This window comes from Electrophorus electricus, chromosome 3, assembly GCF_013358815.1.
Source record: "Electrophorus electricus isolate fEleEle1 chromosome 3, fEleEle1.pri, whole genome shotgun sequence".
Lineage (NCBI taxonomy): Eukaryota > Metazoa > Chordata > Actinopteri > Gymnotiformes > Gymnotidae > Electrophorus > Electrophorus electricus.
In genome coordinates, this window is record NC_049537.1 from 16,741,430 (window position 1) to 16,759,672 (window position 18,243).

Genomic DNA, 18,243 nt, shown 5'->3' on the forward strand with positions numbered 1-18,243 from the left:
TTCATTATGTACAACAACAGAGCATGCAGCTACCAGAATTAACCTTGATTTACACTGTGACTATGCATCCTCTCTGTTAGGCACTATTAGCACGTAATTCTAATAAAAGCACTATAGTATTCTAATAAAAGCTATAGTATATTTAATTTTATAATTGGTGGTTATAATAAATCATCTTGGGTTTGTATTGTAATGGGCCTTTACAGTAGATACTGTGGCCTAACTTTTTCTCATTTATAGAACCTGCCTACAAAAACTGCCATATTTCACTGCAGGTCTCTAAAAATTTGAAACATAATGCTTCACCTGTTTGAGGACTGGATTATGCCAATGAGAATGACAGAGAAATGTTTTAATCTCATCAGATTCTTTTGGAATGAGGTTCAGAGGTCAGGTCTTGAGTCAGTTCTAAGTACTGCTAGCAGACTGGCTCACTGATGACTATCTATGTAGTTGTTCATTTTCTACTTGTTTTAGAGTACATATTTCAGAGTGTGTTACTCAATGACTGATTCATCCCTCCTTATAAAGCTTGTTTTTGAAAAATGGCTGTTGGAAATTTAAATATAGCTGTTTGAAATTCTCTTAGTGGTCTTTAGCAGTCATTTCATACATAGAAAACATTTTTCAAAGCAATAAATAAATAAAATATCACAGACCAGATGTTATACTGTACTCTAATTTATATTATACTCTGACACTATACTCTATTTCCAAGTCAAAGTGCATGAGGTCCAGCCATCTCTGCCCAGGAACAGAGAAGTACCAGATTCCCATACTTACAGAAAAGCTTTTTCCCAAGTAAAATACTGTCTCTTAGTCATTTGAAGTTGCATTCTGTAAAAGTCCACACAACCTTTCCAACACCTCACAGTTAACTACAATATTTAGCACAGCAATATTGCTTAGTTCAGTTTAAAAAATCATGTTATGGCTTAATAATATTATTTTAATGCCCTCGCAGTGATCATAATATTAACATAGATGCAATAATGTCAAACTATTAACAATCACAAAAGGATGGTGAACCATTTAAATTCAGTGACTCAGCTTCTAAATTTTAAACAGCTTGAAAAAGCACACATCCTTTGACCAACAAAGTTAGCTTTTTTATTGGCATTCCTCTTCAGCTAATTTAAATGCTAATGTATCCTAACCTTTTTCTAGATATGGCAAAGCTTCCAATGTGTTTCTGGGCTGGAAGCCCTTCTGAGTGGAGATGTGCAGCAATTAGCTTTAATATTCTAACAGGGTTAGAAGAACTAGGTAAAGAGAGAAGAAAACTGAATATTAGAAGATCAGTAGCATTGCCAAGGAACCTGAGAGTGGTATCATTAAAGATGAAAAAAGGAGAGAAGAGGGGAGGGAGAGAGGTTTAGACGTGTGTCTGACACGAGACCGACTGCTTCAGATTTGGGTGGGTTCAAAGTTCAGGTCTCATTGGAGGTACTGAGTGAGGGAATCACAGGCTCGTACACACACACACACACACACACACACACACACACACACACATACATAATCTGAGGGATAAATTCAGCTCTTCAGCTGCATATGATATAATTTTTATTAGAAGTAATGTTATTAAATTAATTCTGTGCATCCACACACTACTATCACATCAGTTGTATTTGTAAAAATGTATTTGAAAAGTTATTTTACTGTAAATTGTTTTGTCAAACAATTTACAGAACTCAGATGTACAATGGAGACGGGTCCAGGCCCCTAACCTACTTTACTTGCTTTATTTTCATGTCAAACTGCAGTGCTATCAATACACATTAACTGATTAACACAGTGAAAATCCAATACACTGTATATGTATCAGATCAGTAGATTATCTGGGTCTAACCAATTTTATGAACAAAGCTGAGAAGCAGAGTCAATCTCCAGCCTGTAATTACAGCTAACTGCTCTGTGTCCCCCAGCTCCGTTTATTAAATATTCTGTAGGGGAGCCCATTAAAAGTCCAGTGAGAAATTATTCATAACACAGGTAACCGAAGATACACACATGCACGCACACACACACACACACACACACACACACACACACACACACACACACACAAGCCCCGGGATGAAAGTCAATTTCATTTGTCAGTGCCCTTTGTTCTTTGTCTGTGGGCTATTGAGAATTTGGTTAGACTTTATTAATTTATTTATTTATTAAAGTGCCCACAGACACGTTACACCAGGGTGAGATAGGAACTTTGTTCTCAGTTTAGGGGCAAAACTCTGAGCCAGATGTGGAGGGTCGGAGATGCAGGGGTGGGTTTCATGAGATGGAGGGGTGGGTTTAATGAGAGCAAATAGGCTGAGTGTGCTAATGGCCACTGTCTGATACCAGTTGCATCTCTGCAATTTAAACCTTTAAAGCTTCAGGGGACCATGGAACAGCAGAGTTTGTGTGTGTGTGTGTGTGTGTGTGTGTGTGTGTGTGTGTGTGTGTGTGTGTGTGTGTGTGTGAGTGTGTGAGGTCTTTTAATCATTTGGTATAAAAGTCACACGTGCAAGTGCTTCAGTTCAGTAATGAGTAACACATCAGGGGGAGCACTAAGAAATAAGACCCTTGCATCACCAACTGTCATACACAGAAATTCATGCACATGCACCCACCCACACCCATACACACACACACACATACACACACACAATTTCATAAAGAAATTCAGCTTTTCCTAGCACTGTAACATGCTTTGGCATCTTATAAGTTGCTTTGGTATTACCTGTTCTTCTTACATTAAATTAAACAATACATACAAAGACATGCTGCAAAAACATCATGCTCAGTCAGAATATATTTATGAGAGTTTACAGTAGCTTAAAACACATGTCAAAAAGAGATATTCACTAAGAGCAAGGAAACACATATTCAGCATTACACACACACAAGAAGGACAAGCCAACCTTGCAAACCTTGCAGAATAGGCTGGCATTCATCTCATCCCACCTCCCTACCTTCCACACAAAAGTGTCATTGAACACACACACACACACACACACACACACACACACACACACACACACACACACACACACACACACACACACACACACACACACACACACACACACACACACATACACACACATCCAGAAGAATGAAAAACAAAGCAGAAAAACAAAACCAGGTGATCTACTTTTCCAGCAGTCTCTTCCCATGGCCTAAGAGTCAGTGGGAGGACATTGGTGCCTTGTGGCAAAGCAGGCAGTACTAGCCAGGTCCACTGGAGCAGAACAGTGTGTGTGTGTGTGTGTGTGTGTGTGAGAGAGAGAGAGAGAGAGAGAGAGAGAGAGAGAGAGAGAGAGAGAGAGAGAGAGAGAGAGAGAGAGAGTATCAGAGTGCAGTTGAGTGCATGGGAGCACCAGTGAGTATATGTTTAGATGTTATTTTGTGGTTTTTTTAGCGAATATGGCGAATGCATATGTTTGTGTGTGTGTGTGTGTGTGTGTGTGTGTGTGTGTGTGTGTGTGTGTGTGTGTGGTTTCAGACTGCAGGGTCCAGGCTGATCAAGTCGAATTGTTTCAGGGCCAGTTGGGGGACGTGGCTGAGCTCCATTAGCTTTTGAGCACATTCTCCCTGATCTATCATTAGCCTGACAGACCAGACTAATCAAGCACTGCACATACAAATGAAGATCTCCCCCACAGCTCTCGCAGCTCCCTCAGAGAGCTCTACAATGATAATGAGAGCTGTCGACGGGCTGCATAAATGAGACCTCCAGGCTGTCTGTGTGTGTGCATGCTTGTGTGGGTGTGTTTGCATGTACACTTCCTATGTGACTGTTAGTGTGCTCGGCATAAGCCAAATGTCGCTTCATCAAATAACTTTATGATGTTTCATCATCTCATGATTATACACCTTCTCACAATTGAGTTGCATTGTTTTTCACAGACTGATCATATAAACAAAGCTCACCATAAAAATGTTGAATGTGATTTTACTACTGGTTTGCTTATGTAGTATATAATTTACAGGAGACACAGAGAAGAAACTGCAGCGGTTGTAAGCCACAGTGTTAAGATCATCAGTTTAGTGTTCACGACCCACCACAATAGCTGACAGATGAAACAAGGGAGGCAAACACCTGATTTGCTGTCTTTTACCTGAGCAGGACAGTTAGGACCCTTTTTTTTCAGGCCCCGCATCAGCAATGTCTGTGGTAGCTCTCAGGACAAGGGCCTAACATCATAGCCCAGGTCACTCTCCTTAGACTTCCAACATTTCCCGGCTCTCAGCGTTCTGCAAGGCTTTGTCTCTGTCTCAGATGGTGCATGGGGGCCGTAGAAATACAATTGAATTAAAATTCCGAGAGTAACATCTTGATAGACACCTATCCGTGTTGCTGCTTGAGTCTATGGGCATAGACCTGCTGCATAGTTGTATTCCTCACCTGTCCCAATGGCATCTCATGCCCAGCCAAACCTCTGCAGAGCCGCTGGAGCAAGAATAAGAAATGTAGATATTCTGCCTCCACTTGAGGGTTATCCACAGTTACCCAATAAATATAAGCACTTCCCTGCATACCTGGTTCCTTTATAACACCATTTGTTAAGATTTTAATCATGATTTGAGTGGTGTTAAGACAGCAAACACATTCCCTGAAGTTTTGGTCTTTTTGATGGCCAGATGCGAACGTAAGACTTATTGCTTTGCAATATGTCATAACAAAGCAAGATCCATTTATCCTTGTATCCATGCATCTTTTATGCCACTGACAAGCCGAAGATGAAAGATCAAACACTACCTGGTGCGAATTCAATTACATCCTTCTTCATTATGACAGACTATTAACAACAAGAATATGTTTACATAGTGGCTACTGAATGTGTGAGTATGAGTGTTCACAAAAGAAAGTAAAAGAACTTAAGGATTAGTGAGAGAGAGAGAGAGAGAGAGAGAGAGAGAGAGAGAGAGAGAACATGAACATGAGATTTGTCTGCATCGCTCAGAAAAACTGCAGTGATTACCTGCTCATTAAGCAAGAAATTGACTGTTAGAAGAAGCAAAACACTTACCTAAAGCGTATAGGACACACACACACACACACACACACACACACACACACACACACACACACACACACACACACACACAAGTTAAATACACATATTCAGCATGAGATTTCTGGAATTGCGAAGCCAATCCCTCTCTTTCAGAAGTCTCTCCCTCACTCATTCTGCTTGTAAATTAAAAACACACATTCTTGTACTAAGAGATTCTATAATGTTTCCCTAAGCCACCATAGGGTTTGACAGATTCGATGATATACCTTCACAACTTTGCAGCATTATAGCCATTATGAGTTAGGATTGCACATACACAGACACACACATGCGCACACATTCACAGGCTTTTAGAGCTTTACATCTGTCTCTCTCTTCAAATGCAGACCTTTGAGGGGAATATGCATCTCCTGAATGAATAATGTGACAGTAGGCAGCGGCACACCTGAGAAGGAAGGAAGGTCACAGGTTGACAGATTGAGAAGGAAGGCTATAGGTTGATAGAGCCCGTGGACTCCTCCGCAGCCTCCACTTGGTGCCTTCCATGCAACAAAGACGACTGTTGGCAGAGCTGGCCAGAGCAGCAGTGCCATCATGGCATAGACACATGGCACATCTCATTTACATGTAGCCTATATTCGTAGTACCATAGGATAAAGGAAAAAAACATTGTCTGGGGAAAAAAATGTCGGTATTGCTCTTCTGTTGGCAACGCTCTTCAGACTGTCAAGGAGCCCAAGAATGTGTAAAGCCATAAAAGGATTTTCCATGTTTATGTAGTTGCATTTGGAGCTCCAGAATCCCATCAAGACTGATTTCACAGTGAAGTTCCCTCCCAGAGCCAAATATTTCCTCCATTTTTTCTCCCTCTTTCCTATTCTTAAATTTATTCTTATTCTTATCTCTTTCATATATATCTATAGCGCATTTATGATCTTCCTGTGGGAAATAGCTGTGATTGTGATTGGGTACCCTGCACTACAAAGAAGCGCTCAATCAGGTAGCCTGCAGGTAGGACGAGGCAATGATGGTAAATCAGCTAATGGATGGACTAGGGATCCGTGCACAGGCATGGGCCTGTGCAGAGACTCTGGAAGAAGAGGAGAGTAAAAAAGGCGAGAGAGAGGATGAATATAGAGAGAGAATGTCTGATAGAAGCTTGAGAGAGAAGTATGAAAGGGGCAAACCTCAGCACATCATGTTTTGTTTTTTGACCACACCGGAATTCATGATTACGTTCAGGCTAGCAGGTGTTTACCTCTGTGTGATGTACCCTACAGTTTAATGGAGAAGGGAGTAACGTTTTCTGAAAGGTGAGCAGGACATTTCTAACCAATTGTGGAAGGTTAGAGCTTTGGGTGCCGCACTTGGATGTCACTGGTTATCATTTATTATGGGTCCTGTGGGAGATTTCAAGGATAAACTGTGTAAAGTTCTAGAATTCTGGATGAGTAAGATTATCTAGAGTAAGATTACAGAAGGTGATGAAGACCCGTAGCTGTACAACACAACCAAGCCATAGATAATCACTCCAAATCCTCTGACCTCACTAATCACCTCATCAACATTTTACATGCAGACACTTATTTAATTTATGTAACAGTATCGGTGCCTACTTGGTGCCAAATATGATCTTTGGAATTCACGAAGGAAAGTGATTCAGCATAGAGGGCTCACACAAACATACACACACACATATACACATAACAGAGGCAAAAACAAAGGAAGATTTATCTGCCTCACAGGAAGGGATGAAGAGAGAGGAGACATCTACTTACCAACACCATTAATCAGTCTGTCACTATTTTGGCATCAGGAGACTATGGTACCAATTTAATTTTAGACAACATGTAATGCCACCAAGTGTTTTATACATTTATAACAAGTAGTGTATAGTATGATTAACTAAGCCTTTGTGAATGTTTTACGTAAACAGGAGTTAAGACCAAAAAGGAGCAAAAAGCACAGCGTTAACACAGACACCTGTCCATTTACAGGACATCAATTCAATTCTGTTTATTTGTTTTATACTCGCCTGGCTGCCTCTCTAAAGCCCATTTTACATCTAAAGCTGTGTGGGAACTCACAGCCCCTCATGACATTTGTTATTTCATACACGGACACAACTTACCGCAGTGGCCCATGTGTATAGGGATGCAATGAAAAATATTCCTGCAGTGTCGACGGGAATGGGGAATAGCTTTAATGCAACCTACTCTCAGGGAAACAATAATAAAGTTTTGACTTCGTTTTTGTTTTATTTTTGTTTTGTTGTTTTTGATATGTGCGTCTTTTGTTTTATTCTAAAACACTTTCTGTTCAGATGAGTTTTGCTTAGAAAAGTCCAAATTCTGATGAATACTGAAAAATAAACTGTTGCCTAAACCTTTGTTGAAGTTTGTATTAATGCTGCTGAGTAAAACCATCTTAGGTGACCTATTTTATGTTTTGATTATTGTCTGATAATCCATTAATAATCCGACTAATAGCTCAAACGGAATAGGCTAGTCCAGGCTAATTGAGTCCATTCCGAATACAACCTAGGATATTCCTAATACAACTGAACGAAGTGTGTAATCCTTTAAATAATCCATTAAATAGAAGAATAGCCAAATAAACACTAGGATCTGATTACATTCCCAATCGGAAAACTGCACATATAGACATACCTATGTGTCATATCGGAAGTTTACAAAATTCACTAAAGCCGGAACGAAAAACTGGTCTGCAGAAGTGAAGACATTTATGCTGCAAACTTTAAAAGAAATATAGTTAAATATAGCTAAAATAGTTAGCAGGGTGGACGAGCACGAAATGCCAATTTTTTCAAACAAGTATTTGAGCAAATGAAGGACAGTGGGTTCATGCGAACTGAGAATTCCTATAGTACGACTCTCCCACCAGTCTTTACTGAGCACTTTCATCCACAGGTTTCTTGTTGTCGGCAGTGGAACTGGCATCCAGCTCACATGCCTTGGAATGCCTTTCTCTAACGTGAATTTGAAGCTCATTTTACTGAGTCTGTCATAATTTTAACGCAATTAAGAAATAAAATTAAAAAACTAATGTAAACTACAAACTAACTAATGCAAACTAATGTAACATACAAGGCTTCTCTTGTGCTGACTAGACTCATGTGAAGTTTGTTGTCATGGTAACATATAGAATAGTACACATGTCAGATCAGATTACTTGTAGCATGCATGTAAACTGATTTTCATCAGATTAATGAGTAAACACTTCAGTCTTAATCTGTAATCGGAATGAATTCAGTTGGATTTTTGCAAAATCTTTACAATAAGTGGTAATAATAAATCGTTTTAAAACCATATTGAACATATTGAAATCTGTTTGTGCTAAGTAGTCAGATTCATTCATTTTAGCATCATTATCAATTTTTCAATTTAAATCCCCTCCCCCAGACAACCCCCCCCCCCCCACACACACACACACACACATAAAAAAATGCTTCAGACATGCGGTTGTTCCTGTGTTCTGCTGTGAATGTGTCCTAATAAATAAATCCCTGTGGGTCAAGCGCTTAAATATACATTGTTATCCAAAACATCACTAGCCAGCATAAAGTATTCAAGCCAGTAGCCCTCAACACTGCACCTCATCAATAACAATAGTACACCCTAAAGAAAAGGCAATACATTGCCATTTATAATAATGTAGGGTATGTTTTAAGATTTAAGCCAAAAAAGCCATGATTTAGGTATTTTCTCATTAGCCGGTACTTAAGGCATATGCTGGCACACGAAGGAGCTCCTGTCAAGCCTTGCACTTGCACTATTATGTAGAGCACTTAATTCATCCGTTTTTTTAACGATCCCTTTGAATTTTCACATAATTAATAGCCGTCAGCCCCGACGTAAATGTGCATCGATGAAAGAATAGAAGGTGAAAACAGTCAAATTAAAACTGTCACTTTGAACAATGGGGTTGCGGGAAATGAAAATTGCTTTTACTTCAAGAACAGATGAAACAGCCTTTCCTTCAAAAAGGAGAAGGCTTGAGCTTTTCCCTTAGAATGCTGATAAGGCCATCTTGGGAAAGGGAAAAACACATTTAACAAGTTGGGAGTAATGATTACATGTTATACTAAAAGCCATGAAAATTGTGATTAGATATTTTCAAAGATGAAAACAAAACTCTGGTGGTGGTCAGTTGGATATATCTAGGGGGTTCCTTCTCTTCCACAAAACCACATACACACACGCACGCACACGTGTGCACACGCACTGCCACCAAAGTTATCCTCCTTCCCCTCGTTTATTCTTTAACTGAACTCTTTTCCTATGCATAACCTTTGCCCCTAAGTATTCACCTTTTAGCAGCATAGCCTTGTCTCTATAAAAACTTCTACCATAGCTTTCTCTTTTCTTAAAAACTCTGCCCTCTTGACTGACCTTTTCACAGGCCCACAAGCAATGCTGTGAAAGTGTGAACCCACTCTAGCAAATCACCAGTACCCCACCAATTAAAAGCTGTTTTAATCTTCCACTAGGTAAAAAAAAAAGACCTGCCTCTCCGTCGCTCCACAAGGATCTGTCCGATGTCTGTAAGAGCTCTGAAAGGTTAATGGTGTCCCCAGAGAGGGGAAAAAAAGAGACAGAGAAAAAGACAGACAGACTGTGTGTGTGTGTGTGTGTGTGTGTGTGTGTGTGTGTGTGTGTGTGTGTGTGTGTGTCTGTGTGAGAGAGAGAGAGAGAGAGAGAGAGAGAGAGAGAGAGAGAGAGATAGAGAGGATGTACAAAGGGGCCTCATTACTCCTGTCCTCTCAACTTCTGACAAAGTCCTTGTCTAAAGAGCCACCCAATTCATTACAGCAGTTTCTCTTTGTTCAGCTAACTTTCCTGCTCTCTCTTATCTATCTATCTATCTATCTATCTATCTATCTATCTATCTATCTATCTATCTATCTATCTATCTATCTATCTATCTATCTATCTATCTATCTATCTATCTATCTATCTATCTATCTATCTAACACTTTCTCTTCTTGTTTTCTTCTAAAAGTTGCAAATGAGGTAAAATATTAAGGTCAGTTATACACACTTCACTTACGTATCTTAGGCATGATACAGCTAAAACTATGACTAGGTCACTGGTAAAACATACAATTACACCTTATTGGGGGCATGTGGTGGATGAATCTCATTATGACTTCCTTTCTGTTTTAAAAGGATGATAAGAAGCAAAATGTTTCAACAGTTGATCCTCCGTTCCTGCACACAGGTTTCTTAGCTGTTCACAGCAGATTATCTGATAGGATACAATGAGCTACAACACAAATCTATTTTCTGATTTTAGAGATTTTCTGTAGTACCCAGCACAACCTTTGTGCTTAAAAACCTGTGTTTGAGGGATTGTGTTTGAGTGGCGGTGTTTGAGTGTCTGAATTTTTGCGGATGTATTTGAGTGGCTGTGTTTGTGGGCTCACACTAAGCTTCCCTGTTATTCTACTAGTAATTTTATGGAGTGGTTTCTGAAGAAATTTAGTCTTTTTCTCATATTTTCTCACTGTCATCAGCCATGCAATGGCAGTTTAAGTTAGCCATTGCATGTACAAACAAACCATTTTGGGATATTTGCAAGTCTGTATTCGTGCTAAAAATAAGTAGTAGGTCTGATCTTAATGCAGGTTTAATTTAGGAAATAAATTCAGTTCACAAGGTCTTCAGCTCACAGTCTGAATCAGGAAAACTTAAATAGGAATGAATTCACTGAAACAGCAATGCTTCCACACCTGGTGAATACAGTTGGCATAAGCAAAACTCTAGTATAATTGCACATATCAGAAACACCCTGACTAAAATATTTTGAAGAACTCTTAATGGAAAGTAACCGACTAGTTAAAGTAATAGGGAAGACATTAAACATGGTCAGAATTGATTGGTGCCAACACTGACTAAGATATGGTATCCTCACAAGTGTGCAAGTGCTTTATTTACAGAAGTGCATAAAGGAACAGCTGGCCTAGAAGATAATTACAGTATAAACCAGACACAAATAAACCAGAAAGGAGGCCTTTGACAGCTTTTCTCCACTATTCAAATTCTGGTCCATCAACCGCACATGAAATTTGTTGGCATAATAGTAGGTATAATTATCAATTAATCAAGTCCAAATTTACGTTAGCATCCGTCTCTGTCTGAGACCAATTATATGTAATTTATTGATGGATCCTGAACAATCAATTTATGAATGGATCTGTATGTGTGTATTTGTGTGTGTGTGTGAGAGAGAGAGAAAGTGAGAGACAGAGACAGAGTCATTGAGATAAGGGAGAGTGCCTTTTGAGCCAATGGAAAGTACTTTGAGCCAATGGATTAGATAGTAGTCTGCTTCTGAGACAGAAATCTATTTGCTTGCCTCAAAAGCCGACTACTGTATAATATATCTAGTCTATTACAGTACCCAATCGACATAATGGTGTTTCCATTTCATATTCATGGTATCTGATAATTCCTACATCATTTTGCCATAGAGTTCTGTAAACCATTTTATTTACCTTTTGCAGAAGCTTAACATACAGAAAGGTCTTTAGGAGTGTCTCATTTCAGTGAGTGAATATATTTGGTGCCAGTTTGTCAGAACAAAGCTGTATAGATGGTGGAGAACTTAACAGTTGAGAGAGAATAAGAAACAGCCTCTCTTTTGGGTGTGTGTGTGCGTGTGTGCATACGTGCGTGCGTGCATGCGTGCTTGCTTGTGTGCGTGCATGCGTGTGTGTGTGTGTGTGTGTGTGTGTGTGTGTTTATTTGTCAAAGGATTGTAGAGTAAACAGAAGGAGAGGACATTTCTCAGTGCTAACCATATGATGTTTGTACTGTTCCACTCAGCTCTCTCAGGATTGGCTATGTCTAACTTACAGTGCCAATACCATACACCACCTGTCTCTCTCTCTCTCTGACTTACTCTGCATATGTCTCACTCTATTTAACTCTCCCAAGCTGTCTCTCTCTTTCACTCTCTTTGTGGGTCTCTGTCATTATGCCCTGTTGCCAGTATGGCAACGTCTGTCTGCCCCTCTATATGTTTCTGGGTTGCAGTAATTTGTGAAGCAAGTAATTGACCATGAGTTAACACACTTCCTTCGCATCAGTTTTCCTTCATGATCAGTGTGTCTGTGTGGGACTGAGAAGACACATCAAGATCTGCACCTTGCCTCTTTCTGTCTCCCGCTTTTTGCAGCCATATTGATTTGAAAATTGCCGTACACGCACTTTGGACAGGGTCTCTGAGAGAAGTGAGCTTCATTGGGCATCAAGTGAACAAGCATCTCTTTGATAGCCCTACTGGTAGAGTGTTTCCCCATCTAACTACAAAACAGCATGATCCTCCCTAAGACAGGATCATTACTGCAGCTTCAGACTCATGATGAGCAAAGCCAGGCTGATCTACATATAACAGGCTCTGCTCTGCTCTTGCCTTGCTCTTTGCATTAATAGTTCCATGTGAGCCTAGAGTGGTTCATCGTAGCTGCAAGATGCAGGCTTATGTTTGACGGAAAGTTTTATGTGGATGGTTATGGCTTCCCCAGGCACTGCTGGCAAAAGCAGAAGAGTGCAACATGTTTATCATAAAAAATTAACAAAGGAGTGATTTAAGTTGACACTCTGAAATGTTGTGGTGGTGTGTGTTGCTAGTAATGTACAACAGAAGGGGGCTGTCATTGTGTAAGCAATGGCAAGACCTGTGATAGAGCAAATTACAGTTTTCTGACATGTTATGACAGTCCCTAGCTTTGACCATCTCATATTGCTATTTTCTCTCTCTCTCGCTTTCTCTCTCGCTCTCTCTCTCTTACTCTTTTTCTCTCTCTCTCTCTCTCTCTCTCTCTCTCTCTCACTCTCATTGTCTTTCTCTCTCTCCCCTAGCACTCATACTCATGTATCTTTAAGGGAGTGGCAGGGTCTGTAAATCCAGCCTGGAAAAAATATAATTACTTTTTATCACATATTAAAGCCTCCAGACACACGTAAGATCAGAGAGATGCTTACTCCCTGCCCCAAATACCCATGTCCCTACTCTGGATCATGGCTGCGGGGAGAAGAGTTGCTCCTTAGAAACTGTCACCTTGCTCTCTCTCTCTATCTTTTCCACTTTCTCTCTTCCTCACTGTCTCTCTATCTCCCTCTCTCTCTTCTGTGCTGTCTCTCTATCTGCCTCTCTCTCTGTCTCTATCAAGAGGTACATAGAGAGAGGGCTATGTTAATTGTACAATACTTGTTTGAAGAGTTAATGTAGCTCTAGAGGTCTTTGGTCGTTTTCATGATTTCATTCATAGGAAATCCAATAAAATTATCCTCATTTGATATATTACTTGATATGTTTCCAATTAATTCTCTGTGAGATCAAGCTATTTGTTTGGTATACAGCTGCATTCAATGAATTTTAAAAATCCTATCATACCTTTTTTCTCTCTCTCTCTCTCTCTCTCTCTCTCTCTCTATCTATCTATCTATCTATCTATCTATCTATCTATCTGTCTCTCTCACACACTCTCTCTCTCCTATTGAACTTGCCTAGTATTTTTGCTGCTGTATTGAGCTGTCATTTAGTCAGCCAAATAGAATAAGAAGGGTGGATTAGGCCAACAGTCATGCAGATAACACCTCCAGCAGTGTCCATCTCTCGCTCTCTTTCACGCTCTCTCTCTCTGTCTCTCTCTCTCTCTCTCTCTCTCTCTCTCTCTCCTTTGTACTCTCTCTAGCTGTCTGGGTCTCTCGAATACCAAACAGGGTGCTGAGTGACAGGTTGTCAGAGGCCAACTGCGGCAAGCTGAACCTGGCAACCCAAGAGTAGAGCGATAACAAGCAGGTCTGAGAAAACAATTATGGTCCTGGTGCTTTCTAAAGGACACACTGGAAATAATCAAGTTCCTCTATGTGTGTGCGCATGCGTGCTTATGCCTCTGCCTGTGTGTACACCTGTGTGTGTGTGAGATCACATGCTGTGCTTGTGTGTGTGTGTGTGTGTGTGTGTGTGTGTGTGCGTGCGTGCATGTATATGTGCGTGCGTGTGTGCATGGATCCAAATATGTGTGCAAAATCCATTAAGACCAGACAGCCCTAGCAAAGCCATTTTTGTGCGCTCTCAGGTGTCTCATTTCTCTGACCAGTTCAAGTGTTCTTTTCTCTGCACTTCCAAACACCTCTCTCTACCCCACCCCTACACTCATCTTCCCCAAGTCAGCCATAGCACTCGAGAATTCCGTTTCCCTGTGATTTTTCTTTTTTCTTATTTTTCTTTTTTTTGCTTTGTGATTCGGCTCCCTCACAAATTTTCTCCATCTATAGAAGTGAAAGTGACTGTCACTACTAAACTGTTTGTTGTCACGCAGTGTTCTGGAGCAAAGACTCTAGTCTCCACCGTTGTTGCTCTTGACTGTTCTTACTACATGACAATAGCCCTATTGACCCATGTATGACCGTAATTGACTGGAGGCTTATGAAACGTCCACCTTTTCCAATTACGTTGCCATGTGTGATATTGACATATTTTACCTAAAAATAAGTATGGCTGTAAGTCATTAGTATAAAAGTAATCAGTGAATTTCTATGTGAATGCATGGAATTTAGAAGTACATTTCAATATGAATAAAGAGTACATTTCAGCATATTTGTATATTTTACATACTACTGCCTGGGCTTGTTTTCGAAAATAGATCTGGGGGGAACTAGATAGATAGATAGATAGATAGATAGATAGATAGATAGATAGATAGATAGATAGATAGATAGATAGATAGATAGATAGATAGATAGATAGATAGATAGATAGATAGATAGATAGAGTGGGTGGGGATTATGGTTCCTACATGTTACATGACTTCTTTATTAATGTAAGAACTAACTATAAATTTTAACTACTGCAAAGACAGTAAATGAAATGCATATTTAACCTTTGACACATCCACACGATATAGAAACAATTTTTGTTATTTTTGTGTTAGAAGAGCTACTTCGTTCAAAGGCTAAGGTTTCGAAATCGAACCACCAATCATTTGGAGGAACAGAGACAGCAAGAGAGCGCACGACACAGCAGTTCCCCGTTTTCTGTCTCGCCTTCCAGCAAAAGACATTTAATTAAGCTCACGCAGAATGGAAATCGGTCCCTTAGACACACGCCTATTACAACTGCGGACGCGTCCAATATCCGCCACTTCTAAAACAATTACTGCGCAATGAAACGCTTAGCCTACAGGCAACAAGATGGGGACTCTGCGTTTTTCAGGGAATGGTGGACAACAGATTGCGCATGGCAACGAGGAATGAAAGAGTTGTGTAAATTAAGCATAACACACGTCAATAAAATATTAAGGCTATCAAACAGTATGGCTCTCTAAATTGAAACAAGTAGCAGGGATGCCCTGAGGCAACTTTTAAATAAACGTTTAATTCATTTCTAGGTCTGCCAGCTTTTTAAGAAGGGTTCTTTTGTAAAAAAGAGTTTCATTGGCCTTGCTAAAATTTTAAACAAAGAATCTAGGTATGTCCCACGTGGCTCAAGCTTATTTCTTATAGTGTTACGTGGGTTTTTAGAAGGAGAGACGCTTGCAATAATAGTAATACCATATTGCAGGCCACATTTCATGAGCTCAACAGGTAGATTTTTTCAAGGGGGTTGTAGTGGGCTGACTCACTAGTAACTCGTCCAAGACCTCACATTGCGCTCTGGCGTGGTGCCCTTATGTGATAACCTCAAGTAACGCGGGAGAAGGCTTACGTTTGGCAACCAAATTCCTATTCGCCCTACCCTGTTAGGACGGCCCTGAACCAAAGTTGTAAAAAGCCAGAAAAATATTAACGCTAAATACTCTTTTATTATTGTTCTGGGATATATACCTTAGTCCGTTGAGCGATTGTTCATTATACAAAGAAAGTTATCCTAGAAGGCCTTTATTATTGCCAACCCCTGAAATGTGACAGACTGCTTCTTCCGCTTATCGCATACGAAAGCTGAAAGTGCAATTAATATTTTCACGATATCTGGTTCGGGAATCAGTTTATTGTCATTGAGGGAAAAATAGACTACCATATCAAAGTAGTCTATTTTGTTCTTTTTAATGAGTGGTGCGTGCTCAGCAGCGCGCGGGGGTTCTCTGCTACTGCGCGACTCACACGGTAGTCGAGCAGAGCGATGACAGCCGATTATTCTGTCTGATACAACGCGCAAAATACAGATAAATTTTTCAATTTTATCATAGATATGGATATGGAGTGAATATTACATGGACTTGGTGTTCTATTTCATAGTTTATCCAGAAAATATTAATCGCCTAACTGCATCTGTATTCATATTTGGGATAATTAACGCATGGTTTAGATGTATTAGGCTATATATTACATACTATGAGTAGCCTACATGATTTTTTTTCTCTTATACGCAGCGGCACATTATAAAATAGTGTAAAATAATAATTTTAGTCGAACTAAACGACAGAGTCTACCCTTTTTATTGATTACACATTTTCATGTTACTTGGGCTAAATGTTTGATAAAACGCCTAATTTAAGTCATTTTTTATTTATGGAAAGTTTAGCCTACAAATTCTAGCAAACAAATAAATAAATGAACCTGCGAAATAGCAGATGAAATCCAGCCTAAATTTCCTGACAGCTGCCTACTTCTGTGATGGTAACGTATTTAGGCTGTGACGGTCGTATTATTATATAGCCTATTATTTCTAGAATTACAAAATAGATTAATGTTTCTTGGTTTTCACTTGTCATATAAATTTGTCGTTCAGTCAGTTATTTCCTGCACAGAAAACTCATTGACGTGAGATAAGGACTTAGATGTGTCAAGAGCGCCATCCCACGGAGAACGAGAGAGTGGTGGACTAGTAGAACATTATAATACCATCCCGTTTACAGGAATATGAATTTTGCAACCGTTGTCTTTGTCAGTGTTCAGTGACGAATATTTTATCAAAAAAATAAATCAAATGAATCGCATATTGTTACTGTGAAATTAACTACAGCCGGCTATTCATAGTTATATTATTAACATTATAACATAAACTTTTTTTTTTTTACTTCTAATTAAATTTAAAATAATATAGTGTCTAAATTGACAGTTACATAATATGTAACACACATCTATTACCAACACGTAAAACATGAATATCCATACTCTGGCTGAATATCCATCCAGGCTGACCAAAGTAGCAAAGAAGAACTTTATTCCTGATGATGCGAGAATGCGGGCTGTTAGACAATAAACGATACAATTTCAGATAACGAAAAAAGGCTCACACTCGCATGCACTTTTTTATAACTATAGCCATGAAGACTATACAATAAGTTTAGAACCTGCAGTGGCTGTACTGACTTAATTTTGAGGGAAGCAAGAGATCTAAGATAGCTTCGACATCAAAGATTGTAACGTTACATCCACAAAGCAGCTTTAGCATTTACAGAATTAGACACCGAGCATACTTAAAGTTTCCTTTGCCACACTCTCATCTTTCGTTCTTACGCGACGCAGACACCTGTCTGCCCAACTCCAGTCTTGGGTTACAGTATTCAAACCACGCTTGCAAAGCGCGGAACTAGTGTGCAGGGGGGTGGGAGGGATACACAAGCGTATAAACTTACCTGGAAAGAACTGCCCATATGTTAAGTCCAGCACTTGAAAAAGAAGTATCAGAACGACAACGTAGTAGTTCCTTTTGTCCATTCCTGCGGTGACTGTTTTACATGCTCACAGCTCCGTCCGTGTATTAGCAGACTGAGAGTGATTAAACTGACAGTATCCTTGCATTGGTGTCTGCATGAGCGTTCGCCTTCACTAAGAGTGTCGTTGATACAAGGGGAGTTCAGAAAAGTGTGGATGCGAATGATCAATAAGAGGGCTCCAATATCCCCCGGGTCCTTGTACCTGCCCTCCTAGAAAACGTCTGAACTGCAGCCTGTGCGTCCCTAACGGTTTTACTTCCCACAGTGCGAGGTGGAGACTGAGTGTGAGGTATTCGGAATGCCGACTCTCTCTCTCTCTCTCTCTCTCTCTCTCTCTCTCTCTCTCTCTCTCTCTCTCTCTCTCTCTCTCTCTCTCTCTCTCTCTCTCTCTCTCTCTCTCATTTCGGCGGTAATCCAGCGCAGTTACGTTGTGCGAGCCAGTAGGATTCTATTCCGCCTGTCTCCCAGTGCGCAAAACTCATTCATCTTAAATCCAAGTGGTGAATGAGTGGAGGATTCCACGCGTTAGCGTTTCTTTGTTCT

The 18,243-nt window shown here is 39.9% G+C and overlaps 1 protein-coding gene across 9 annotated transcripts in view; it reads right to left on the reverse strand.

Moving 5' to 3' along the window:
• The window catches only part of ptprt (protein tyrosine phosphatase receptor type T), a 199,331-nt gene extending 181,376 nt beyond the window's left edge, over nt 1-17,955 (reverse strand). For all 9 annotated transcript variants that reach the window (XM_035524516.1, XM_035524514.1, XM_035524513.1 and 6 more), the window contains exon 1: nt 17,620-17,955. In XM_035524516.1, the coding sequence (XP_035380409.1) occupies nt 17,620-17,701 (82 nt within the window). In that variant the 5' untranslated portion in view covers nt 17,702-17,955. The remainder of the gene's footprint in view (nt 1-17,619) is intronic.
• Between the last annotated feature and the right edge of the window lie 288 nt (nt 17,956-18,243).